General features: G+C 39.4%; 1 protein-coding gene across 2 annotated transcripts in view; it reads right to left on the reverse strand.

Moving 5' to 3' along the window:
* The window catches only part of NBAS (NBAS subunit of NRZ tethering complex), a 365,227-nt gene that overhangs the window by 255,905 nt on the left and 81,905 nt on the right, over positions 1-27,417 (reverse strand). For both annotated transcript variants that reach the window (XM_032652473.1, XM_032652472.1), the window contains 9 exons: positions 25,792-25,855; positions 22,790-22,983; positions 21,429-21,686; positions 20,595-20,720; positions 17,083-17,234; positions 10,224-10,364; positions 9,883-9,961; positions 8,216-8,320; positions 7,714-7,850 (listed from right to left, as the gene is read on the reverse strand). In XM_032652473.1, the coding sequence (XP_032508364.1) occupies positions 7,714-7,850; positions 8,216-8,320; positions 9,883-9,961; positions 10,224-10,364; positions 17,083-17,234; positions 20,595-20,720; positions 21,429-21,686; positions 22,790-22,983; positions 25,792-25,855 (1,256 nt within the window). The remainder of the gene's footprint in view (positions 1-7,713; positions 7,851-8,215; positions 8,321-9,882; positions 9,962-10,223; positions 10,365-17,082; positions 17,235-20,594; positions 20,721-21,428; positions 21,687-22,789; positions 22,984-25,791; positions 25,856-27,417) is intronic.

The following is a 27,417-nucleotide window of genomic DNA, read 5'->3' on the forward strand; positions in this document are numbered from 1 at the left end:
AGTCAGTCAGCAAATAATACAAATAATCGCCAACTCAGAAAAGAAAATGGAAACGTCTAAGACACATTTTCATAGTTCACACAAGCACAGCCCATCTGTATATTATAGCACGCTTTTCACAGTCAAAATTTCAATCATCAAATAATCTAAACTTAGATATTCACAAGGAAGCAAACTGCCAAGTTACCATAGAAACAGTTTTTCAAGGATGATGAAAAGAATGAGGTGTTCTGGATACTCTATTTCCATCAACAGAGGTTTGCTACTTATACTAAAAAATGCTTTAAATATTGCAATACACCAAAATACGCTAAATATAATTCAATCTTTCCTTGCCAATTCTGGAGGCAATCCAGGAATATAGATATTAGGATCAATTTTCACTGTCTAGTAATAAATATATGTGTCAAAGAACTTCATGAGTGACAGATACTGAATGTCAGAGTTTATTTCCATATATTAAAAGTAAATGAAGTCTAAATGCAATGTGGTATCCTAGATCAGATACTGCAACAGAAAAAGGATATGAGGAGAAACACTCCTTAAATCCAAATAAATACGTAGTTTAGTTAATAGTAACATATGGTCAGTTCTGCAATGTTTTCAAAATGCAAACTTGTTCCAATAAATTAATATATTATGGAACAACTTCAGCATAACAAATTTCACATTTGCTGATGCCCAATTCCATCCACAAGAAACATTAGGTGAACACAGAAAACTGCGCTCAGCTGAACCGAGCCACGTCAGCTCATGTGTGCATGCACACACAGTCCCCAAACATCCAGCAGCAGCCTCCGTTCCCAGAATGTATCAGGAGCCACTCCAGTCCACATCTGGGGCTACAACTCTGTACTGGAATTCTAATCACCCCCCTCCTCCACTTCCCAATAACACACAAACTGCAACTGTTCCCAACACTCACTTCCATAAGCAGTCTTTTTCAGGTCTTTGTCAAGGTAAAGTGCCATCTTTTAGTACTTACGTGTTTCTTAATCATTTAATGTATGTAAAACTATACTACGATTGTTACTACATTCCTAACTTTGCTCCACTAACCCTATTCTCCCCATAAGCCCTGTGGTTCTCACTGCAGTATTTTGCATAGTGCAGTGACTTTTAGGAATGCGTATGTCACGTTATATGCAGGACTATTCCAGCAGTAATTTCTTAGTTTTGACAAATGTGCTAAGATTATGTAAGAAGGAAGAGGAAGCTAGGCGAGGGGTGTACAGGAGCTTTCTGTATTATCTTTGCAACTTTTCCATAACTATAAAAATATTCCAATAAGTTTAAAATAATAATTATATAACATATATAAGGCCAAGGCCTTAGCATGGGATTCTGCATTAATAATAATTCCTAATGCTTAAGTAGCAATGACTTGGTGCCAAGCACCATTCGCAGTGTTTTATATACATTAACTCGGTCATTCTCACAATGCTATGAAATAAGTGCTATAATCATCCCCATTTTACAGGTGAGAAGACTGAGGTGCAGTTAGAAAACGTGTCCAAGATCACAAATCTAGGCAACTTGGCTCTAGCTAGTCAATGTTTTTATCCCTCTGCTATATTATTTCAACAGACAACTGTTCTGAATACAACCTTTTTAAACTAGCCTGCTTTCATCACTCTGGAAAGGCTTTCCAATAAAACAAAAGACCATAAATGAAAACTCTAAATAAACTTTCTAAAACATGCTATAAGCATCAAAAATACTAAAAATCAAAAAATATATTTCTCTTTCTTTCACCAAAATAAAACCCTCTATTACCACAAGTTGTCAAAGTTAACAAAGATGGTAAGAAATGTCACCTTTTGTACTTAACTAAAGAGTCAAATAGAATATAAAATGTAATGTTTTACAGCAATGGCAAACTAAGGATAGGTAGCTAACAAAAAGATGTATCACCTATGACAGATAATATAATTTCAAAGTTTTACACAACTTGGTCACATTTCATCAATGTCAAATACGATTATTTAAGAATGACAATATAAAACACTAAAATAACACAAACCAAAGTTTCCCAGCAATCATAATCATAAAATTTGGTTCAATTAAAATAGTTAATCAAACTTCGATTAAAAGCCAAGGCACACATATATATGGAATCTAAAAAAAAGAATGGTTCTCAAGAACCTAGTGGCAGGACAGGAATAAAGACGCAGACGTAGAGAATGGACTTGAGAACACGGGGAGGGGGAAGGGTAAGCTGGGACAAAGTGAGAGAATGTCATGGACATATATACACTATGAAATGTAGAATAGATAGCTAATGGGAAGCAGCTGCATAGTACGGGGAGGTCAGCTCAGTGCTTTGTGACCACCTATAGGGGTGGGATAGGGAGGGTGGAAGGGATACGCAAGAGGGAGGAGATATGGGGATATATGTATATGTATAGCTGATTCACTTTGTTATAAAGCAGAAACTAACACACCATCGTAAAGCAATTATACTGCAATAAAGATGTTAAAAAAAAAAAAAAGCCACGGTAACATTCTGTCACTGGAATCTCAAAACAGAGTAGGTGAAAGGTCAACTATTTGGCTGACCTAAGCTAGGAAGAAAATAAAACAGGAAAGGAGGATTTAAAGTGAGGGTAAGAGAGAAAAGACAGTCTCTTCAATAAGTGGTGCTGGGAAAACTGGACAGCTACATGTAAAAGAATGAAATTAGAACACTCCCTAACACCATACACAAAAATAAACTCAAAATGGATTAGAGACCTAAATGTAAGACCAGACACTATCAAACTCTTAGAGGAATACATAGGAAGAACACTCTTTAACATAAATCACAGCAAGATCTTTTTTGTTCCACCTCCTAGAACAATAGAAATAAAAATAAACAAATGGGATCTAATGAAACTTAAAAGCTTTTGCAAAGCAAAGGAAAGTACAAGATGAAAAGACAACCCTCAAAGTGGGAGGAAATATATGCAAACGAATCAATGGACAAAGAATCTCCAAAATATATAGACAGCTCATGCAGCTCAATATTAAAAAACAAACAACCCAATCCAAAAATGGGCAGAAGACCTAAATAGACATTTCTCCAAAGAAGACATACAGATGGCCAAGAAGCACATGAAAAGCTGCTCAACATCACTAATTATTAGAGAAATGCAAAGCAAAACTGCAGTGAGGTATCACCTCACACCAGTTAGAATGGGCATCATCAGAAAATCTACAAACAACAAATGCTGGAGAGGGTGTGGAGAAAAGGGAAACCCTCTTGCACTGTTGTGGGAATGTAATTTGATACAGCCACTATGGAGAACAGTATGGAGGTTCCTTTAAAAATTAAAAGTAGAACTACCATATGACTCAGCAATCCCACTACTGGGCATATACCCAGAGAAAACCATAATTCAAAAAGACACATGCACCCCAATGTTCACTGCAGCACTATTTACAACAGCCAGGTCATGGAAGCAACCTAAATGCCCATCGACAGACAAATGGATAAAGAAGAAATGGTACATATATACAATGGAATATCACTCAGCCATAAAAAGGCACGAAATTGGGTTATTTGTAGAGACGTGGATGGACCTAGAGGACTGTCTACTACAGAGTGAAGTAAGTCAGAAAGAAAAAAACAAATATCGTATATTAACACATATATGTGGAACCTAGAAAAATGGTACAGATGAACTGGTTTGCAGGGCAGAAATAGAGGCACAGATGTAGAGAACAAATGTATGGACGCCAAGGTGGGAAAGCGGTGGGGGTGGGGGCGGGGGGGATGAATTGGGAGATTGGGATTGACATGTAGACACTGATGTATATAAAATGGCTAATTTTATATTTATAATGGATAACTCAAAAATAAATAAAAATAAAGTGAGGGTAAAATTCTAAATAGAATGGCCAAGGAAGATAGATAAACTGGAGGAGACAAATAAATAACCATATAATATGTTAGGTATAAGTGCTAGAAGAAAAGAAAACTCAGATAAGGGCAGAGAGAGGAGGGAGTGGAAGCAATGGGGAAGAGTGGTTGAGGAAGGCTTTCTGAAGAGGGAGCCTTTGAGCAGAGAGCAAGTCATGTGAAGATCCAGGAGGGCACACCCAGCGGGAGCACACTAACCTTGGAAAAGCCCTAAGGGGGGGCGGGGAGGGAAGGCCTGGTATGTTCATGGGACTGCCAGTGTGGCAGAGTGGAGAGAGCGGGGCCCTGTACTGAGTGTCCCAACAGCAATCTGAAGGCAGTGGGGAGCTACGCGGTCATTCTGCGTTTGGGAGCTGTCCATTTAGAGCTTAGTGACTTGTTTCTAATCAATTCAACAGATCATTAAAAAGTCATTATTACTTGAAAAATACAAGTTGGCGGGCTGAAGAGAAGATAAAGCAGGATGAAATATAGGCTCTACCACTGAGCAATGTATACACTCACAGAAAAACAAGGCATGCACACAGAAAGTTCTTCAGCTGTCCGAGGCAGTAAACAAGGAAGTGGCAAGACCATTTCAGGAGCTGGCAAACATTGTAACCGAGGAGAAGAAGAGAGAAAGCAAAAAAGGCTGCAGATTTAGAGTCATTTTAACTCATCTCTTCCTCAGTTTGAAAGCATGATGCCGCAAGCAGGAACTTCTGTTCCTGTGTAAACCGTACCTGATGACTCCTGCTGAAGAGGAGCCGTGTTCACTCACTTCCAGACCCTACCATAGCGCCAGGCATGCAGAAGGGCTCAGTCAAACAGCGAGGGGTGTTTACATTCCAACAATCAGACACTTTGTGTCCATCTGACCCAAAGTTGCCAAGTGATTTGAAAATGAATAGCAAGTACTCAAAAAATATATTTCCTAAAAAAGGGAAATAAGTCCTACGATTGTATCTTATGGATCTCCACGTCCATTAGAGCAAAACTTTGAATAGGGTAGAAGAGTACAGGCTTCACCTATGGGCTAAAATAGCAATTGAATCTTTAAGGCTGTGGGAGCCTTGGAGAAACATTACCTGGACACCTCCCTTGTTAATAAGCGAAAGCATATTTTGTTGCAAAGATGTCCCTGCAGGACATCTTTTCATCTCTTTTGTAAACAGGCATAAAATGGACCTAATTTATCCAGTTAGCAAACAAGTTTAGAGAACCACTACACAAACACCTGGGCCCTGAGGATCCAAAACTCAGCAAGAGATGGCCTCCATCTTGAAGTTAGGAAGTTAGTGAGTTTAAGGCTGGGTGTTTATTAAAGAAGAGAACAAGGGGGAGAAAGGCAGTAATAAAAATGACTGACTATAATACAAAATAAAAAGTGCTATACTGCAAGAATGAACAAAGAATTATGAGAATATAGGGAAAGGAATAATTACTGAAGACCTCATAGAAGAGGCTATGCCTGAAACAACTGTGGTTTTCGCTTTGCAGTCACATAACAGACATTACTATTAAATCTATTGTTCTTTCTCAGTCTTTCTAACTATAGCAAAAACATATCAATGTGAAAGACTTTCTTGAGAAACAAATATTAACAAAAAAATAAATCTATATTTTCTCATATGTTTAAAATGATTATAACTTAAGGACTCACAAGAAATCAGTCTTTTCCAAGTTTGTCTAAGCAACACATCCACAAGAAAGATTAGAAATAACATCTAATTACCCTCTGCTGCAATGATATACCCAAAGTATTTACTGCCATTTAAATCGGTTATGACAGCCACCATAAAGGAACCATAGATAGGGCTTTCAAAGATAACATATAGCACTGGGCATTGTAAAAACTATTCTAAAAACCAATTCTGAAATTTCAGGTTAAAATCAAACGCTTATCTAAGCAATCATCAGAAGACAATGCAAATAAATGAGTTCAAATCTAAGGAGAAACTACCTTTAGAAAAAACGTTAAGACAGTGGCCCTTTTCTCTATACTAACAATGTACAGTAGAAAAGGTCATTTCCATTCAGATTAGATCTATTTTGTGAATAGGCAGAAAAATAAATGAATTAATTGTTAATATTTATAAATACATATTTATAGACTACATTTACTTATCAGTATTCAGATCTAAAAGAAACTGCTTGAAAGGTATATCCCAAGCTTTTTCTTTTTGCTCACTTTATCATAACAAAGAATTACATTTTAGTACTAACAGTAATGCAAAATAGGGAGTTTATAACTTCTATTTTTAGAGCTTACTGACTTACAAACTCTAAATAAAAATAGGTTCAAATCCTGGCTGCACTTACATAAAGTTTAATATGCTATTAAGCCTCTGTAAATCTCAGCTTTCTATAATAACAGAGATAATACCAAAGGTGTTGGGAGACGGGATGTAAGTATGTGCCAAATGCATAGTAATTACTGTATAAATGCTGGTCATTATCGTCAACACCTAAGCCTACAACTAGCAGGGAGGTGCAGAGGGAGGAATGAGGAAGCCACATGATCCAGTGCCCTCCCCATATCACTGTAAGTTGCCAGTAGCTAGAGTCTGTAACAATGATTTCAGTCAGAGCCGTCATAATCCCTTACAGTATATTTTATAGTTTACAAGCAGATTTCATACAGACCAATTCACCTATTACTAAAAGTATGCAACATGAGTAAGCAAGACAGGGACTCTCAACTCTTTTTAAGACTGGGCAAATTCAGAAAGGATGCAATTAATGACTGAGCCACATTTACTAGTGGGCTAGTTTACCAGATATAAAAGGTCTCACAAATGGACATATTCTTCCCTTCTGCCTCTATGTGGTCAGACAGAGGCAAGGTATGCTACTCCCAGGCGGCATTCAGGCCTGGGGCTGATGACCTGCCCATCTCCAGGCTACACACTGAGGCAAACACAGCTGAATCTGGAACAACAGGGAGGATAAGGGTGTCAACCCTCCATGCAGTCAAAAACCCCTATATAACTTATAGTCAGCCCTCCATGCACGTGGATCCTCTGTACACATAGCTCCACATCCTCAGATTCGGCCAACTGAGGATCATGTCGTTTTTGTAGTATTTACTACTGAAAAAAAGTCCATGTGTGAGTGGAACTGCACAGTTTGAACCCGTGTTGCTTCAAGGGTCAACTGTATATTCTCTTTCTTCATTCTCAGGAAGTGATGTTCTGGCCTTTGGAAGCCCACCAGATGGTACAACTGGGTCTTAATGGTCCCACTGGTCTTAAGAGTCTATGTCACAACCCGATTATCAAAAAGCCTTCAACTGAGATAAGGAGCATTAGTATAATGGGAAAGAGGTACTCTGATTTCCCATCTGTCTTTGTGCCTCTGGAATTTCATAGGGAGAAAAGGTTGTTGAGAAAAGCAGGATCCCCAAGACATTCCTGGGTTCCCTGGACCTACAACCTAATATTGTCAGAACTACACTTCAATTTCTGAAAGATACAACTAATTCAAACAGACACTGTTATCCTAAAAACTGTTCTTAACCATAAAACAGTATATATTGACTACATAGCCATAAAGCTAGGAGACTTTCTTTTTTTTTTTTTTTTTTAGTAGCAGAAGACTTTCAAAAAAAAAAAAGCAAAGTTCACATTCCGTACATTACAGTAATCCTATCATGCTAGACATATTTTGGTTTGGCCTCAGGATCACGTAAAAATAAGTTAGAAATAATTTTATAATCAGAAAAAAAAAGTTTAAATTGTTTACATTTTAAATTTTTTTAATTTAAGATGTTTAGCATGAAACAAAAATTGTTACTTAGCAAAAAGGTAAAATTCAGTGAACATAGTACATACCAAGCTTCAGGGAGCAAAACGGAATATTCATGTGGAGAAGTGGTCTCTGGGAAATTGGAGAGAATCACGAGGCGATGAGGAAGCAGGTCAGATCCATGGTAAGTGAACAGAATTTCTAGGGCTTGTACATTACTTTCCTGTACAGAAGGCAAGGGTAAGTTTCTAACGTGAACCTTAGAAATAAAGGAGTGATTTTGTATGACAACATTCAAAACCTTAAAATTAACTTTTTTATGCAGTTCTGATATGAAGTGCTTTGAAAGATTCCTGATTTTTCCAGGTCTGTATCACTTTTCTCAACCTAATGCTCTAAAAATTATTTTAGAACTCAGAATAATGAATAAAAATTTTTAACATGATTCTATTTCTCTACAGTTATTAATATAATACAACACAGAAAGGAAATGTAATGATATAGGCATGCAATAACATTAACTGCATGGCTCAAAGACTCAGAAAGTGTTAATAACCATAAACTGTTTTATTGACAAAAAGAAATTACCCGAGCATAAGTTCTTGCTGAGAGAACAATATTCTGATTTCTGAACTTCTTAAAGAATTCAGCATCATATCTCTGTTCAGATGCATGAGGCACTCTGAGGATTTCCTGAGGGGAAACAGTGATTTAATGGAAAGGCCTTTAAATATGGGTGACAAGAAAATATTAAAAAACCATTACAGCTCTGCCTACCTAAATAAATAAGGCCTGAATTAATTAAACTCTCAACTGTAACTAAAGTACTACATCTGCATTCTTGTCTTTATTTGGAAAATGGCTGTATTTATAAATGCTGTTAATTGAAAAAAAATCCAGAAGTAAATGAAATAGGCAGTAAAATTACAGTAGGACAAGCAAAATCCACCACCCGGTAAAAACGAATAAGCAACAGTTATACGTGGCTATGTACTATGGGCACCTGTCATATCTGTGTGAGAACTTTAGATTAACTTTACTGCTGCTGGAATGATCTATGTAAACTGCAGACTGAACCATTCATTCTTTAATCAGATATTTATTAGGGGTCAATAATGTGCAAGGGGCACTGTGATAGGCAGTGGTGACACAGTGAACAATAATACAGCTTCCCTGCTCTCCAAGTAGCTCAAAATCTAGTAGGGAAGACGAACAGGCAGTAAGAACAGGTAAAGGGAAACACATAGGAAGTGATGTTTACTGAGTCCCTACTATGCGCCAATACCAAAAGCCCACGGTGTGACCACAAAAGGGAGGCTGAGAGAGATGGAGGAAGTAAACTGCAAATGAAGTCAAATTTCAAAGGTGGGAAATTTATACTAAATCCTGGGTAACGTAAGCTATGAGGGTCATGTGAAAAAGCAATCTAAACTATGTCTATTTTATGAACTGCTTCTCGCGCCTTTAACAATACCTAAATCTCATGGTACAGAGTGCTACTGAAATGCCCAACATGGGATATTTGTGGTTGTGGTCCTGAAGAAACAATTTTGAAATACGCTTTAAGTTCAAGTGACTAACTCTGGCCATAATTAGGATCAAAGTTTAACCAACTAAATTCAAACCACTAATAAATCATTAAAATTAAACAAGTCAGAAATAGTCATATTAGGATTATTAAAACCCAGTGTGTACTGAATTTGGTACTATAGACAGGTATATGCCATAACCTAAAGTTTGAATGTAAAATAAAAGTAAATGAAAAGGATCATAAACCTAAGAAACATAGATTCTCAGAGACGGCTTAAGCATTTCTACTCCCTAGACTAACAAAGCAACTTCTGGCTTTCCATGAATCTCTAAATTTTACCAAAACTGATGTATAAGAGAAACTGCTTCTATACAAAATGAACTTTTCCCACATAAATAGTTCTAAAGACCAAGAATATCAGATACGAAGGCAGCCTTAGCATTTATAATGACAGATCAAATGAACATAACTGGTTTGATTATAACTACTCCTGGGCTTCCCTGGTGGCACAGTGGTTGAGAGTCCGCCTGCCGATGCAGGGGACGCGGGTTCGTGCCCCGGTCCAGGAAGATCCCACATGCCGCGGAGAGGCTGGGCCCGTGAGTCAAGGCCGCTAAGCCTGCCCATCCGGAGCCTGTGCTCTGCAGCAGGAGAGGCCGCAACAGTGAGAGGCCTGTGTACCGCAAAAATAAAACAAACAAACAAACAAAAAACTACTCCTTACCTCATATGTTGCGAGTCGATCTAAGTAGGTTAATAATTTCAGTCTACAACGGCAAAGTTCCTTTTGTTCCAGTGTTAACCTGTTTTGAACAACTGTATTAGGCCACTTATATTTACCTACAAGCACATTTCTCTAAGATCTAAAATAGAATAAAATGATCAATATTCTATTAAGCCTCAAATTCAGGGAACAGTACACAAAAGCACAAGGGTAAAACAATACTAAATGCATTTGATTTAACTTGCCAACATAATGTACAGCAATTGTCACTAGTAAAGAACATACTTAGATTACTAGGTATTTTAAAGAAATTACCAAATGAACAGTAATAAATCATTTACTTTGAAAAGTTCACTAATTTAAGTAGTTCTTGTCTCTTCCTGAGCTCCTTCTCCTTTTTCTTCTCGGCAGGCTCTTCATCAGGTGGGGAAAGCTCCTCGTAAGGGATACCGTCAATGTCCATTTCACCAAGTAGTGTAAATCTGTGAGAAAAAAAGAAAACCCAAATCTGTGTATTTTTTTTAAATTTCATATAGTGAAGTACCTTCTCCTACTTTGATTTTATTACATTGGTTTCTGCAGAAACAGAAACAAGCAATTATTTGAAAGAAAGCTTTTGCTATTTATTATAAGCAAAGCAATTCTTTCATTTATGTCCATAGGATGGGCAAAAAGTCATCAGTAATCATCACATGTAGAAACTCTGAATATCAAGAAAATGAAAACTGCTTACGAAAACATGGGAGGCTAGAGTCACCCAATGTGAAACAGCCTATGAAGAAAACGTTGCCCAGAGTTTACAATGTGAATCACTTCTATTTAAGGTTTTAAAATGGTAATGAACGTCAGTCTCATTTAAATTACTTATCAAATACACTATCACACTTATATCCCCCCAAAAGTTCCAAATGTTTGATGAACAGCAGCTCTTCTCAAATAACTTTATTGCTGTTATTAACTGACATCTGTAGGGTGCTTAAAAGTTTATGAGGTGACCCCCTCCTGTGAGAGCACCGGAATCACAACAAGTGCTGAACAATCATCGACAGGAAGACACGAGCTCACCAGAAACCCCACGTCCACAGGCAAAGGAGAGGCCGCAGTGAGACGGCAGGAGGGGCGCAATCACGTAAGATCAAATCCCAAGACCGCTGGGTGGGTGACTCACGAACTGGAGAACAATTACACCACAAAACCCCATCCACTGGAGTGAACGTTCTGAGCCCCTCCCAGGGTCAGGCTTCCCACCCTGGGGGTCTGGCAACAGGAGGGGGAATTCCTAGAGAATCAGACTTCGAAGGCTAGCCGGGTTTGATTGCAGGACTTCAACAGGACTGGGGGAAACAGAGACTCCGCTCTTGGAGGGCACACACAAAGTAGTGTGCGCATCAGGACCCAGGGGAAGGAGCAGTGACCCCGTAAGAGACTGAACCAGACCTACCTGCTAGTATTGGAGGGTCTCCTGCAGAGGCAGGGGGTGAGGACAAGGACACTGGCAGCAAAAGTTCTGGGAAGTACTCCTTAGCGTGAGCCCTCCCAGAGTCTGCCATTAGCACCACCAAAGAGCCCGGGAAGGCTCCAGTGCTGGGTCGCCTCAGGCCAAACAACCAACAGGGAGGGAACCCAGCCCAACCCATCAGCAGACAAGCAGATTAAAGTTTTACTGAGCTCTGCCCACCAGTGCAACACCCAGCTCTACCAACCACCAGTCCCTCCCATCAGGAAACTTGCACAAGCCTCTTAGATAGCCTCATCCACCAGAGGGCAGACAGCAGAAGCAAGAAGAACTACAATCCTGCAGCCTGTGGAACAAAAACCACATTCACAGAAAGACAGACAAGACAAAATGGCAGAGGGCTATGTAGCAGATGAAGGAAAAAGATAAAACCCCAGAAAAACAACTAAATGAAGTGGAGATAGGCAACCTTCCAGAAAAAGAATTCAGAATAATGATAGTGAAGATAATCTAGGACCTCAGAAAAAGAATGGAGGCGAAGATTGAGAAGATGCAAGAAATGTTTAACAAAGACCTAGAAGAATTAAAGAACAAACAAACAGAGATGAACAATACAATAACTGAAATGAAAACTACACTAGAAGGCATCAACAGCAGAATAACTGAGGCAGAAGAACGGATAAGTGAGCTGGAAGACAGAAAGGTGGAATTCACTGCTGCGGAACAGAATAAAGAAAAAAGAATGAAAAGAAATGAAGACAATCTAAGAGACCTCTGGGACGACATAAAACGCAAGAAATTCTGGGGTCCCAGAAGGAGAAGAGAGAGAGAAAGGACACGAGAAAATATTTGAAGAGATTATAGTCAAAAACTTCCCTAACATGGGAAAGGAAATAGCCACCCAAGTCCAGGAAGTGCAGAAAGACCCATACAGGATAAACCCAAGGAGAAACACGCCAAGACACATAGTGATCAAACTGGCAAAAATTAAAGACAAAGAAAAATTATTGAAAGCAGCAAGGGAAAAATGACAAATAACATACAAGGGAACTCCAATAAGGTTAACAGCTGACTTCTCAGCAGAAAGTCTACAAGCCAGAAGGGAGTGGCATGACATATTTAAATTGATGAAAGGGAAGAACCTACAATCAAGATTACTCTCCCTGGCAAGGATCTCATTCAGGTTTGATGGAGAAATCAAAAGCTTTACAGACAAGCAAAAGATAACAGCACCAGCACCACCAAACCAGCTCTACAACAAATGCTGAAGGAACTTCGCTAAGTGGGAAACACAAGAGAAGAAAAGGACCTACAAAAACAAACCCATAAGAATTAAGAAAATGGTAGTAGGAACATACTTACCGATAATTACCTTAAATGTGAATGGATTAAATGCTCCAACCAAAAGACACAGGCTTGCTGAATGGATACAAAAACAAGACCCATATATATGCTGTCTACAAGAGACCCACTCCAGGCATAGGGACACATACAGACTGAAAGTGAGGGGATGGAAAAAGATATTCCATGCAAATGGAAATCAAAAGAAAGCTGGAGTAGCAATACTCATATCAGATAAAATAGACTTTAAAATAAAGACTATTACAAGCGACAAAGAAGGACACTACATAATGATCAAGGGATCAATCCAAGAAGAAGATAAAACAATTATAAATATATATGCACCCAACATAGGAGCACCTCAGTACATAAGGCAAATGCTAACAGCCATAAAAGAGGAAATCAACAGTAACACAATAACAGTGGGGGACTTTAACACCTCACTTACACCAATGGACAGATCTTCCAAACAGAAAATTAATAAGGAAACACAAGCTTTAAATGACACAATAGACCAGATAGATTTAATTGATATTTATACGACCTTCCATCCAAAAAGAGCAGATTACACTTTCTTCTCAAGTGCACACAGAACATTCTCCAGGATAGATCACCTCTTGGGTCACAGATCAAGCCTCAGTAAATTTAAGAAAACTGAAATCATATCAAGCATCTTTTCCTACCACAATGCTATGAGACTAGAAATCAATTACAGGGAAAAAAACGTAAACACAAACACATGGAGGCTAAACAATACGTTACTAAATAATCAAGAGATCACTGAAGAAATCAAGAGGAAATCCCAAAATACCTAGAGACAAATGACAATGAAAACACGATGATCCAAAACCTATGGGATGCAGCAAAAGCAGTTCTAAGAGGGAAGTTTATAGAAATACAATCCTACCTCAAGAAACAACAAACATCTCAAATAAACAACCTTACCTTACACCTAAAGGAACTAGAGAAAGACGAACAAACAAAACCCAAAGTTAGTAGAAGGAAAGAAATCATAAAGATCAGAGCAGAAATAAATGAAATAGAAACAAAGAAGGCAACAGCAAAAATCAATAAAACTAAAAGCTGGTTCTTTGAGAAGGTAAACATAATTGATAAACCTTTAGCCAGACTCATCAAGAAAATAGAGGGAGAGGACTCAAATCCATAAAATTAGAAATGAAAAAGGAGAAGTTACAACAGACACCAGAGAAATACAAAGCATCCTAAGAGACTACTACAAGCAACTCTATGCCAATAAAATGGACAACCTGGAAGAAATGGAAAAATTGTTAGAAAGGTATAACCTTCCAAGACTGAACCAGGAAGAAATAGAAAATATGAGCAGAACAATCACAAGCAGTGAAATTGAGACTGTGATTAAAAATCTTCCAACAAACAAAAGCCCAGGACCAGATGGCTTCACAGGTGAATTCAATCAAACATTTAGGGAAGAGCTAACACCCATCCTTCTCATACTCTTCCAAAATATAGCAGAGGGAGGAACACTCCCAAACTCATTCTACAAGGCCATCATCACCCTGATACCAAAACCAGACAAAGACACTACAAAAAAAGAAAATTACAGACCAATATCACTGATGAATATAGATGCAAAAATCCTCAACAAAATACTAGCAAACAGAATCCAACAACACATTAAAAGGATCATATACCATGATCAAGTGGGATTTATCCCAGGGATGCAAGGATTCTTCAATATATGCAAATCAATCATTGTGATACACCATATTAACAAACTGAGGAATAAAAACCATATGATCATCTCAATAGATGCAGAAAAAGCTTTTGACAAAATTCAACACGAATTTATGACAAAAACCCTCCAGAAAGTGGGCATAGAGGAAACCTACCTCAACATAATAAAGGCCATATATGACAAACCCACAGCAAACATTCTCAGTAGTGAAAAACTGAAATCATTTCCTCTAAGATCAGGAAGAAGACAAGCATGTCCACTCTCACCACTATTATTCAACATAGTTTTGGAAGTCCTAGCCACGACAATCAGAGAAGAAAAAGAAATAAAAGGAATACATATTGGAAAAGAAGTAAAACTGTCACTGTTTGCACATGACATGAGAATCATACATACATAGAGATCAAACATACATAGAGAATCCTAAAGATGCCACCAGAAAACTACTAGAGCTAATCAATGAATCTGGTAAAGTTGCAGGATACAAAATTAATGCACAGAAATCTCTTGCATTCCTATACACTAATGATGAAAATCTGAAAGAGAAATTAAGGAAACAGTCCCATTTACGCACTGCAACAAAAGAATACCTAGGAATAAACCTACCTAGGGAGACAAAAAGACCTGTATGCAGAAAACGATAAGACACTGATGAAAGAAATTAGAGATGATACAAACAAATGGAGAGATATACCATGTTCTTGGATTGGAAGAATCAATATTGTGAAATGACTCTACTACCCAAAGCAATCTACAGATTCAGTGCAATCCCTATCAAATTACCAATGGCATTTTTTCAGAACTAGAACAAAAACTCTTAAAATTTGTATGGAGACACAAAAGACCCCGAATAGCCAAAGCGGTCTTGAGGGAAAGAAATGGAGCAGGAGGAATCAGACTCCCTGACTTCAGACTATACTACAAAGCTACAGTAATCAAGACAATATGGTACTGGCACAAAAACAGAAATATAGATCAATGGAACAGGACAGAAAGCCCAGAGATAAACCCACGCACCTATGCTCAACTAATCTATGACAAAGGAGGCAAAGATATACAATGGAGGAAAGACAATCTCTTCAATAAGTGGTACTGGGAAAACTGGACAGCTACATGTAAAAGAATGAAATTAGAACACTCCTGAACACCATACACAAAAATAAACTCAAAATGGATTAGAGACCTAAATGTAAGACCGGACACTATAAAACTCTTAGAGGAAAACATAGGAAGAACACTCTTTAACATAAATCACAGAAAGATCTTTTTTGATCCACCTCCTAGAGCAATGAAATAAAAACAAAAAACAAACAAATGAGACCTAATGAAACTTAAAAGCTTTTGCAAAGCAAAGAAAACTACAAACAAGACGAAAGACAGCCCTCAGAATGGGAGAAAATATTTGCAAATGAAGCAACTTACAAAGGATTAATCTCCAAAATATATAAACAGCTCATGCAGCTCAATATTAAAAAAACAAACAACCCAATCCAAAAATGGGCAGACCTAAATCGACATTTCTCCAAAGAAGACATACAGATGGCCAAGAAGCACATGAAAAGCTGCTCAACATCACTAATTATTAGAGAAATGCAAATCAAAAGTACAATGAGGTATCACCTCACACCAGTTAGAATGGGCAATCATCAGAAAATCTACAAACAACAAATGCTGGAGAGGTGTGGAGAAAGCGAACCCTCTTGCACTGTTGGTAGGAATGTAAATTGATACAGCCACTATGGTGGTTCCTTAAAAAACTACAAATAGAATTACCATATGACCCAGCAATCCCACTACTGGGCATATACCCAGAGAAAACCATAATTCAAAAAGACACATGCACTCCAATGTTCACTGCAGCACTATTTACAATAGCCAGGACATGGAAGCAACCTAAATGCCCATCGACAGACGAATGGATAAAGAAGACATCAGCTATAAAAAGGAACGAAGTTGGGTCACTTGTAGAGACGTGGATGGACCTAGAGACTGTCATACAGAGTGAAGAAAGTCAGAAAGAGAAAAACAAATATCGTATATTAACACATATATTTGGAACCTAGAAAAACGGTACAGATGAACCGGTTTGCAGGGCAGAAATTGAGACACAGATGTAGAGAACAAACGTATGGACACCAAGCAGGGAAGGTGGCGGGGGGTTGTGGTGGTGGTGGGATGAATTGGGAGATTGGGATTGATATGTAGACACTAATATGTATAAAATGGATAACTAATAAGAACCTGCTGTTTAAAAAAATAAAATAAAATTCCATAAAAAAGTTTATGAGATGCTTTCACAAGATATATAACTTAATCAAGGTAATTCTCTGAAGAAGGACACAATGCTACACATAAGTAAGTGAATGAAGCTCAGACTTGCCTATGGTGGTTCAGTTCACCGGTAAGCGCACCTAGGTGCATGCCGCCTTAACCTCACAGCTTAGAAACGGCCAGCATTCAATAAATGTTTGTAGAATTTGCTCTTTTCTTAGCATCAAGCTATCATATGTAAACGTATTTAACTTAAAGGAAAGAAAACTGACCTCAGATAAAAAAGCATTAATCAAAGGCAACTGCTTCATTGCAGAATAACCTAAATAAAGAGAAGTTTACCCTTTCCAATGTCTCAGCTTAAAAGTTTTCATAAAGTCACCTTTACTTCTATCCACATCTTTCCGGAACCAACCTGCCATCATCTGCTCCTTTCCCTATGGCTAAAAGAGCCTCCAGGTCTGTGCCTTTTAATCCATATTGAAGCAGTTCTTTTGCAGCATCCACATTTTCAGGAACTCTTTCCAAGCACTCATGAAGAACCCAGGATCGTTTCTTTATTTTACTCTGATGTAGAGAAAATTTTAAAACAGAGGCAGTTAAAGAAACCACGATATCTGAGAGCACCTGAAACTGCCTTCTAGAATTATAAAGCTATACCTAAGAGAGTAGAGCTACCTGAAACCTTGGCCACAAGCAGCTGCTAGAGCATCTCAACATTAAAAAGCTACTTTCCTAACAGTGACTAGGACTGGGTAGAGAGCATGTGATTCCAACTGCTTTCTTTCTTCATCTAATAAAACACACTGAAACACAAAGTTCAGTACTCTTTTTTGGAAACATAAAAAGCTCTTTCCAAACTTTTTAGTTGCTTTTTAGTTTGCACTTGGGCTGCATAGAAGAGTAGAAAATAAAGAAGTAAGGCAAGATTTATCTTCTTGTAACAAACATGTTTAACTTGAAACAAAACTAATGAGGCATAGCATGTCAAGGTTTCTGTATTTACTTGACCATGAGATGTACTCCAAAGCACAGATGATATTTTTTTTTTTTTTTTTTTTGCGGTACACGGGCCTCTCACTGTTTGTGGCCTCTCCAATTGCGGAGCACAGGCCCTGGACGTGCAGGCTCAGCAGCCATGGCTCACGGGCCCAGCCGCTCCAGCATGTGGGATCTTCCCGGACCGGGGCACAAACCCGCGTCCCCTGCATCGGCAGGCAGACTCAACCACTGCACCACCAGGGAAGCCCACAGATGATAATTTAATCATAAAAAGTCATGGTATGTTTGTTCCTTGGAAAGACGAAGGGCCCATATGTACTTCCCTCCCAACAGCTTCCTCTGACTCCATTCATAATTCCTGACTTGCCCTCTTCCTAGAAAGAGCCCTTGTGGATACAAATTTAGGGTAAAATCTGATTCATACCCTACACATTCCTTTACACATTCCTTCATATCAATTCTTTCCTGAAATGTCTCTGAACTCACATCCCCTTCTCCACATCTATGGCCTCTGTATCAGTCCATGTCATTGACACGTAACAACTGGGACACTGCAGGAGTCTCTTGCCTTTGGCAAGTTTTCCCACCTGAACCCAAATCAATGTATCTTTCTAATCAATATGCCCCAGTGTTCACCATCATGGAATCTCAGATCCAACAGGCTGGTTTCCTTACAGAGCCATTCATCCAGGAAATATTTACTGAGTACTCTTTGTGTGCCATGAAAATAGAACAATGAATAAGCCAGGTTTAGTCACTGGCCTCATGAGTCATGCTCATTTTCTTTTAATTTGCTCATACCACTTGTCCCATTAAGAATGCCTTCCTCTCTTCTAGCTCTACTTTGAATCCTTTCAAATCCCTGCCCAAAACATCTTCACTATATGAAGACTTCCATAACCAGAGTCTATAATGATTGCTACCTTCACTGGGTTCCCACAGCATTTGTCCGCAATCTTCTTGTATGGTCATTTCTATAATGAAGGCATAAAGCTTGTCTTCTCGGGAAGATTATAAGCTCCCTAAAAGCGAAGGCCATATTTATGCCACTCCTGTACCCCTTTCATTCCTGGCATAGTGCTTTTACTCTTCACTGCCTATTTATTTTGCTGAATTAAGTATTTCCCCCCATAAAAAATGTACATAATTTGTCTCTCCTAATATTTGTGAGCTCCTTCAGAGACCAAATCTGCTTTCTACTGTGTTACAGAAAAGGCCGTTAAGTGGATATACATGAACTCATGAGCTCACTGTCCTGAGTCACAAAAGAAAGAAAGATAATATAGGTTTGCTGTTCTGATATTCTAAAGAAAATACAAGCAACTTTGTCTTTTTCCTTTATTTCATTATCTTTCATGCTCTCTCAACTCTGATATCTTGCTTGTGTTAACAGTTCATCTTCCCGTTTGGGTGAAGCATCAACTTCTTACACACAACTTTTGCAGATTACGTTTTTATTTATTTTTAATTACTCATGTACATGAATTTTTAGGGAAAACAACTACCATGAAAATTTCCCAACACTTCTTAGAATATTCCTACATGAAAAGGTATTTGCCTTCCTAAATGTCACATGAGAAGTCAGCACCTTCTAAAAATAGGTATGAGTCCAACTACTTCCTTACAAAGGCACCAATGATTCAAATAAACAGCCAACATAGTAACTCTAACTGTGGCAGCACATAGCAGAAGGATTTAACTGCAGGATTTAAGCAAAAAGGGGGTATTTGGCAAGTTTGATATGACAGTTATCTATTTATTGCCTCTCAGCCTCAAAAGCACTCTTCAGAGCCAGCTATGGGATAAACAGCCTTTCCTATTTGCGGCTGACACGATATTAAGCTTTGTCAACAGAGGGCGCTGCAGGCCACTGCAGAGGAAGAGGCTCTGGTCTCTAGTCCACGTGTGCGCTGGTTCTTGCTCCGGTCTTGGCAATGCCCGCAGGCGACATCTGGTGGTGCTTACTTCCCCCTCCCTCCTTTGGAGGACAACTTCCCACTTAGTGTCAGCTGCACTCCCATGGACAGATTCCTCCCCAGCGAATCCTCCCAGACACCTGAAGGGGAAGCTCCCTAAACTAGGCTCGCCTACACTCCAGGGGGAATGTACAATGAGGTATCACCTCACACCAGTTAGAATGGGCATCATCAGAAAATCTACAAACAACAAATGCTGGAGAGGGTGTGGAAAAAAGGTCCTGGCCACGGTTCCTTATCTACCAGCCTTCATGCTGGTGGGGGGCTCCCCACTTACCAGCCCCTGGGGTTTTCGACCCCCCAACCTCAGTTCACGGCCACCCTAGCAACAGGCATCCAGCTGGCCCATCCATCCCACCTTTCCCTGCCTGCCAGCCTTGGCTACTATGGACCAGCCGTGGCCTCAGGCATTCCAGCGAACTGCTCGGCCGTCCAGTGTGCTGCAACCACTCCTTGTCCAATGAAGCCTGAATCCCAGCCCAGGGGGAGCCCTCCCTTCCGAGTTTGTTCCCTCCTTGGGTACATGCCGTTCAGCCCCAGGGTATTCCTTAGAGTTCTCTTTGCCCTCATATAGTAAATCTCTTGTTGCTAGAAAATATTAACTCTCCATATTAAAACTTCCTGTTCACATTACTGGGTGGTTCCTGGCTTCTGACAGGACCCTGACTGATGGAGGTGAACAGAGGTTAACTGAGGTAGATGAAGGGAAAGGATTAGGCCAAGACCAGGCAGTTGGCTGGTTTATCAGTGAATATTTGGTCACATGTCTTCTGCACCAACGTCCAGCTGCAGGGCCGACAGAACCTGATAAGATAATTTTTCAAGGTAGAATAAAACACTTCACATAGAAAAGTCAGCAGTGAAAAGTACTCCAACATGAAGCCCGACAGCCAAAAGTTTTTCCATAAGTTTGAATTTTACTGCATGTTCCCCAACATCTTAAACATACCAAGTAATTCTGAATTGAAGCAATGTTGACAGCTGACTTCCTCCACTGCCTCTGATACACCAGGTCAGTATCCAGGCCGTAGGTCTGAGCCAGAGACAAGGCTTCTTCATACTCTTCACTTTCGATCTTTGGACAAGGAAATGGAACACGAATGTGACATTACCAAGCAGTCTGCAGTGTCAAAATGATGACAGAATGAACGATGATAGCGTAGGTCATTCCTAACCACCTTCATGTGCACTGTGGCCCCAGAAGCTCACAAACATGACAAGGGGCAGATAGATCAAGTATTTCCTTTAAGCGCTTTAACAGAAAGATGAGAAACAGAGGTGAAACACCCATGGTTATAAAGTAAAATGGCAAAACCAGGACCAGCAGGGCGGCCCGACTCCTCCTCCAGGACTCCGCGACAGTGCAGCACAAACACGTGGAATACTCAGTGGTGATCAAATCTGCTTCGCAAGCAAACCCCGGACTAGAAAGCAAGTCTGCAGTTCTTCCCTCATCTGCTGCAGTCTGAGGAGACAGCTGTACTTCAACACAGAGGAAGTGAGAGCTGAAGGCCACATGAAGTGGAGTGAAAACCTGGGTGGAGCCACCAAGTAGACAATTGGTCCACATGAACTCCCCTCCCACCCACTGCTCTGACTGACTGCTCAGGCACAAAGACCAGCATTATTCCCAGCAGCTTTAGCATACTGACGTGGCTAAGACGTCAACGATAATAACAACCCCTCTTTAAATTTCTTCCTTTATTAAAAAAAATAGTTTTTTCTCAATAGAGGCAAATCAAATCTGATGCTGTGACTGTGGATAGTAAAGGGACACCCTCACCTTCCTCTGGTAGAGCTCCTCTGGGGTCGTAGACCGCAGGCTCACCAGGCGGTAGTTTTTAGTAATGGTTCGAGGGCGTTTCCGGGCTGGTGCGAACCGCTCCATCTCGGTCACTAAGTACAAGCCCTGTTTTATATAACCAAAGTAGCGAGCCTTGGCAGATATTTCCTGATCGGAATCCGAATCCTCTTCTCCTTCACCTTCTTCTCCTGCTCTTGTCTCCAAACGAGATCGTTTGGGGGCAAGTTTAATCTCGCACTGAATTGAAAAAGGAGATGTTAAGTGAATAGTGAGGAACTAAAGATGCGTTTTTAGAGCTAATGAGAAAAATATTTTTAATTCTACTCTGGTTTGATTCATTACATCAGCCGTGGGATTAAAACTAAGAATGGAACTCAAAGAAACCCAACAACAAATGCTATATATTTACATCAATAGCTCCAGAAATAAGCACAGAAGTTATTGGCTCCAAATCTCTAAAACTAAAGCCTGTTTTAATAACAGGTCATTAATACGGTCTTGTAAAATATATACCTGGTAATTACTTTAGGGAAATAAAGGAGTTGAGAATGTTAATTTCTTTCTTTTTGATATTTTTGTACCTGCTGTGAAAAGACGATTTTTTCCATCTATTTAGCAACATGAACCTGAAGGTATTTATTTGCTTTATCAAGCATAGCTCCCCAGCTTTTAAACAATGTCTTCACCAAGTTCTGAGTCTGAAGTCTGAACGATAACTTTCATTCCAGACCTAACACAGTTGCCTTCGATTTTAAGCCCTGGTTCTCTTTAAAGCACATCTTTAGACTCGGTACCAAACTTAAGGGGAGAAGACATTTGTCAGTCTGCACTGAAGTGAAGGCTATTGAAGGCCATTACCTTGAAAGACTTAAAATAATTTTAAATGACCAAAACATAACTTTAAAATATTAGCCTCTTTTCAAAATTTTTGTCATGATAAACAAGTTTTTCTTAATAAAAGAACCAAAAGTTTTAAGCTGTCATATTTCATAGGAATAGGTTAAAGACTGCATTTCTTAGGTAGTGATATTATTTATATTTTTAAGATAACTAATCCAGGAAAAAGAAAAAAGCTATCATGTCAATGAGGAAGAAATGCTTTACAGAGAGCAAAATGACTCTAAATGTTCTTCATTCTTATACAAATGCACTTTTTTAAATTGTCTAAACAATAGATCTTTTTTATACTGCACCAAGTTCTGATTCCAATAACAAATTTTTCTTTTTAAAGACAAGATTAAATAATGGGATAACCAAAATTAAAATAAGATATTTAGATTTTGGGGGTAATAAATGTTTACTCTCAAACACACTGATTGCTTTAAAAGGGAAAGCATTACCTCCAAAATCAAAAATCCCCCATCATGGGTAGCAGTGACTTGAGGGGATGGTTCAAACCATTCACAGGATTTTCCCAGTAAATTCTTCAAAGTTTTCACCGACGAAACAGTCAAAGCACCAGAGCAGCGAGCCAAAATCACTGCACTGTCCACCCACCAATTCACATCTATCAGTGGGTAAAAGGACTCTTTATCTAATGGGGGGAAAAGTAAATCAATAAAAATCCATCCAGCAATGTGGTTTAAATACAACACACTTAGTCCAATAATCAATTTTAAAACCATGTGAGTCCTAAAGGTATGACAAATAATAAGAAAAATTAAAATGTAAGTCACCACTCAGATTTTTACTCAAGTAGAAGATACAAAATGGTAATTTATTTAATGAACATCTGAATGCCAACAATTTGCCAAAGTCCAAAGTTCTAGGGATGCAGAGGTAAATATATTAAGGTCTTTCTGCTCAAAAAATGAAAAATATTCAGAGATATGTCACCATTTTCAACATATTAAAAAAAGGCAGGTGTGTACTGAGAAATGGCAGACTCAGGAAGAACTCTGACCTTCCTCTGGAGCAGGTCCTAAGATCCCCACGTGAGAGGTACCTTCTTTATATCCGGAGGAAAGGAGCATCCTTATCTCCAAAGACGGAGGGAAGCCAAGAAAAATGGAAACAAACAGGCCTTGCTAAGTTCCTCCCAGTTTACTACCCTTAGCTCAGACCCTTTTGTCTCTCATGTCTTTCTACAACTTTCCACTCTTCACCCAACCTAGTATAAAACTGATCAGGTGTAACTGTTCCTCAGGTCTTCATTTCCTTATGAAGGCTCCTGTGTCCCTAAAACATATTAAGTAAATGTGTATGCTTTTTTCTTTTTGTTAGTCCAATTTACTGGGTCTCAGCTGGAGAATCTAGTAGGGTAGTAGGAAAAATAACTTTTTCCTCCTCTATACTTGCAACTAATCAGAAAGACGAAAACATATTCAAGACCAGTAAGGAATTGCAGGGGTTGGGGGAGGGTGGATAGAACTGAACTGTGGTTCACCAAATTGAGGCATTCGAAAGGAAATGGCATGATATTTACTATAATTTTATTGCCCTTTTATACCACTTGTTCCACTAAGGATCTGACGAGGTTTAAAGGTAATACATACAAAGTACACCATAAATTTAAAAATATATGTAAACATTTGACTAAGGAGATAGAGATTTTAAAATAGGAGGTCAGTGGAATTCCCTGGCAGTCCAGCAGTTAGGACTGGGCACTTTCACTGCCACAGGCACGAGTTCGATCCCTGGTTGAGGAATGAAGATCCCAGAAGCCGCGCAGCGTGGCCAAATTAGAAATAAAATAAAACAGGAGGTTAACTCCATGAGAATAACTCATTATTTTAATTAAAAAACAAAAACCATGAAAACTCAACATTTTCTTCCGATTTAAGCCTAAAGCAATCTATGTAAATAAGGAATTCCAAGAAAACATGAAAAGCAGTGTTCCTAGGCTTACAGCTTAATGTAATGCGGGATGGAAAGGAGCACATCATTTAAATATGCAGCCAACCTTCTAATTTGACAAATTATATTTTTTCTCAGAAATGTTTTTCTGAATGAGTATTTCGGATGATTATTTAACAAAAGTGAATACGTGAACATGACACGTGGTATTAACAAATCAATACTTTCAGGGTCTTTAAATGTGAATTAGAAGCATAATTTAATAAAGATTTTGAACCGTGTAACTATCACTAATTTCACAGGAGACACTTAAAAATTCAGTAGTGTTTAACTTGGGGAGTTTCACCTGAAGAAAAAGGAACCAATTACTCAAAGTAACTCTTAATATTTTAATTTTTGTTTTTAATTTTAATCTACCAATTAAATAATCACTATTGCTTTTAATTAAATGTAAATACTGGGTTTCTTTTCTATTTATAAAAGTAATACATGCTCGCTGCTAAAAAAAAAAATGCTTATATATGGAGATGTATGAAAAGAAAAAGTCCCTCCAACCTCTCATTACCTACCATCTACCACACTGGCACCCCAGCCCCAAAGATAAATACTCAGAGTCTACCCTTTGAGGAATCCCTTTCTGCTATCCCCTCCATGCTCATTTTACAAAGGAGTACACTTACGAGCTTTGAACTCAGTGTGCCATCTCCACGCTGGCCTGTAGAGGGAGAGCCATGCTGCATGCCACAGGCTCTGCCTCAGCCTTGGGAAAACTCAAAATATTAACACCTGACGGTCAGAAAGCGGGATCTGTTGCCTTGTCCCCGTCCTATGAAATCTTGGTGTTCCTTCCAAAGTGAAGCAGAAGTATCTAGAGACTTTTTTATATGTAGGGTAGCCGAATATGCCACCCCAAAATGTGCCACTGTGGCATAATGATTATTTTGGGCTAGAGGCCACTGAGAAGAAGCAGACACAAGAAAAGCTCTCTGCCCTCTACCTATTTGCGTAAAAGCAGGACATAAATTTACAAAGTTGTTCTCCTCTCTGCTCTCTACCACGAAGGACAAGAGTTCATCACTGGAGACAAATTTAGACCCTTATGAGCCCAGAGATAGCACGGAAGGAATCTACATAACTAACTACTGCTTATCTTCCATTACTTTCCCCACATACTGGCCTTCCCACAATTTGTCACTCCTAGAAACTCCAACTGCTTTTCCTTTGTCTTGTCACTTGGTTAAAAATTGACTGTTTCTTTGTTTAGATGCTGTATAAGCACAATTTCCAACCATCCCTCGGAGTTACTCATCCCTGGGTACCCCCCGTGTATAAACTCAGTGTACATGCTAATAAACTTCTGCTTGTTTTTCTCTTATTAATCTGTCTTTTGCCAATCTAATTTTACAGATCCCCAGGCAGAGAACCTACGATAGCAGAAAGAAAAGGAGTTTTCCCTCCCCTATATATATCATACCACCTAAAAAGCACCTTTACTAAACAACACGAGCCTCTTAAGGTTTTAATCATCATACATCATAAAACTCACCTTTGATTTTTTTTCTCTTCTCAGTAGAGAGTCTCCAATCAGGATTAAGGTCATCATAGCCTGGCTGAATTTGGAAAATAGGCACATAAATTCTTGGATCAACAAGGTAAGAAAATTATGAGAACATCATCAAGAACTTTGGATTTTTTTTTTGACAAAATACAGAAATGATGCTTTCCTTTCATCTCTTAGTTACACCTAGTTGAAATCTATTCCTCTCCAGGATCTTGAAAAGCAATTGTTCTTATACCTAAGATGTGCACATGCAAGTACTGTGACTCAATTTAATGAAGAAAGTAGCATGAATAAGAACCGTGATGGCTGGCTTCCCCGGTGGCGCAGTGTTTGAGAGTCTGCCTGCCAATGCAGGGGACACGGGTTCGAGCCCTGGTCTGGGAAGATCCCACATGCCGTGGAGCAACTAGGCCCGTGGGCCACAACTGCTGAGCCTGCGCGTCTGGAGCTTGTGCTCCACAACAGGAGAGGCCGCGACAGTGAGAGGCCCGCGCACCGCGCTGAAGAGTGGCGCCTGCTCGCTGCAGCTAGAGAAAGCCCTCGCGCAGAAGCGAAGCCCCAACACAGCCAAAAATAAATAAATAAAGTGATGTAAATTAAAAAAAAAAAAAAAAAGAACCGTGATGGCAAGCATACAATTCATACAAATGAAAGCAGGATACACTAAGAATTCTGCGCGCGCACACACACACGCACACGCACACACACGCACAACTGCACACTGGGAGAACAGCCATGCCGTTGTGAATGAAACACCAGCTTGGATGTAAGAGCTACCCTGCCGCTCGTAAGGCAAGCAACCCTCCAGGTCTCAGTTCCCACAGCTCTGACGCTGGACCCCACAACTTCCGTGTCATCTCCAGTTCTAACTTTCTATGACTGAAAACCTATTGGACTAAGTCAAAAAATATAACCCTGCAATCCTCAAATTCGATACATTCACAGTCTAATCCTCATGGCAACACAATGCCCTGCCCACCTTTGTGAACGTCAGGACACACCATGATCTCTCAAGCATCACAAAACAACAGAGATGAAGCCACTGCCAGACATTTCCCAGGCCCACGTTAATCCCATAACCTCCAGAATCACAATAGTATGGGGGGAAAAAACAACAAAATATCAATTGGGGGTTATCTGAACTCTTAAGCCTAAAAAAAGTGATGCTGTACTTATGTCAAAATGTGCTTTTTCATCTTATGCAACAGAATATGCATATATGTTTTACTACCAAGTTATCAGTGGCTTATACATTAGGGTATTAAAACTGATATTTCTGGGGCTTCCCTGGTGGCGCAGTGGTTCAGAGTCCGCCTGCCGATGCAGGGGACACGGGTTTGTGCCCTGGTCTGGGAAGATCCCACATGCCGCGGAGCGGCTGGGCCCGTGAGCCATGGCTGCTGAGCCTGCACGTCCGGAGCCTGTGCTCCGCAACGGGAGGGGCCAGAACAGTGAGAGGCCCGCGTACCGCAAAAAAAAAAAAAAAAAAAACTGATATTTCTTTCCACACCCTGAGAGAACTTTCTGCTCCCCACTACTATAAGTCGCCCAGAGCAGACCCTGAGAACAGAAGATATAATTCGTTAACTCTATCAGAAAAAAGTTGCCATA

Source organism: Phocoena sinus, chromosome 13, assembly GCF_008692025.1.
Source record: "Phocoena sinus isolate mPhoSin1 chromosome 13, mPhoSin1.pri, whole genome shotgun sequence".
Classification (NCBI taxonomy): Eukaryota; Metazoa; Chordata; class Mammalia; order Artiodactyla; family Phocoenidae; genus Phocoena; species Phocoena sinus.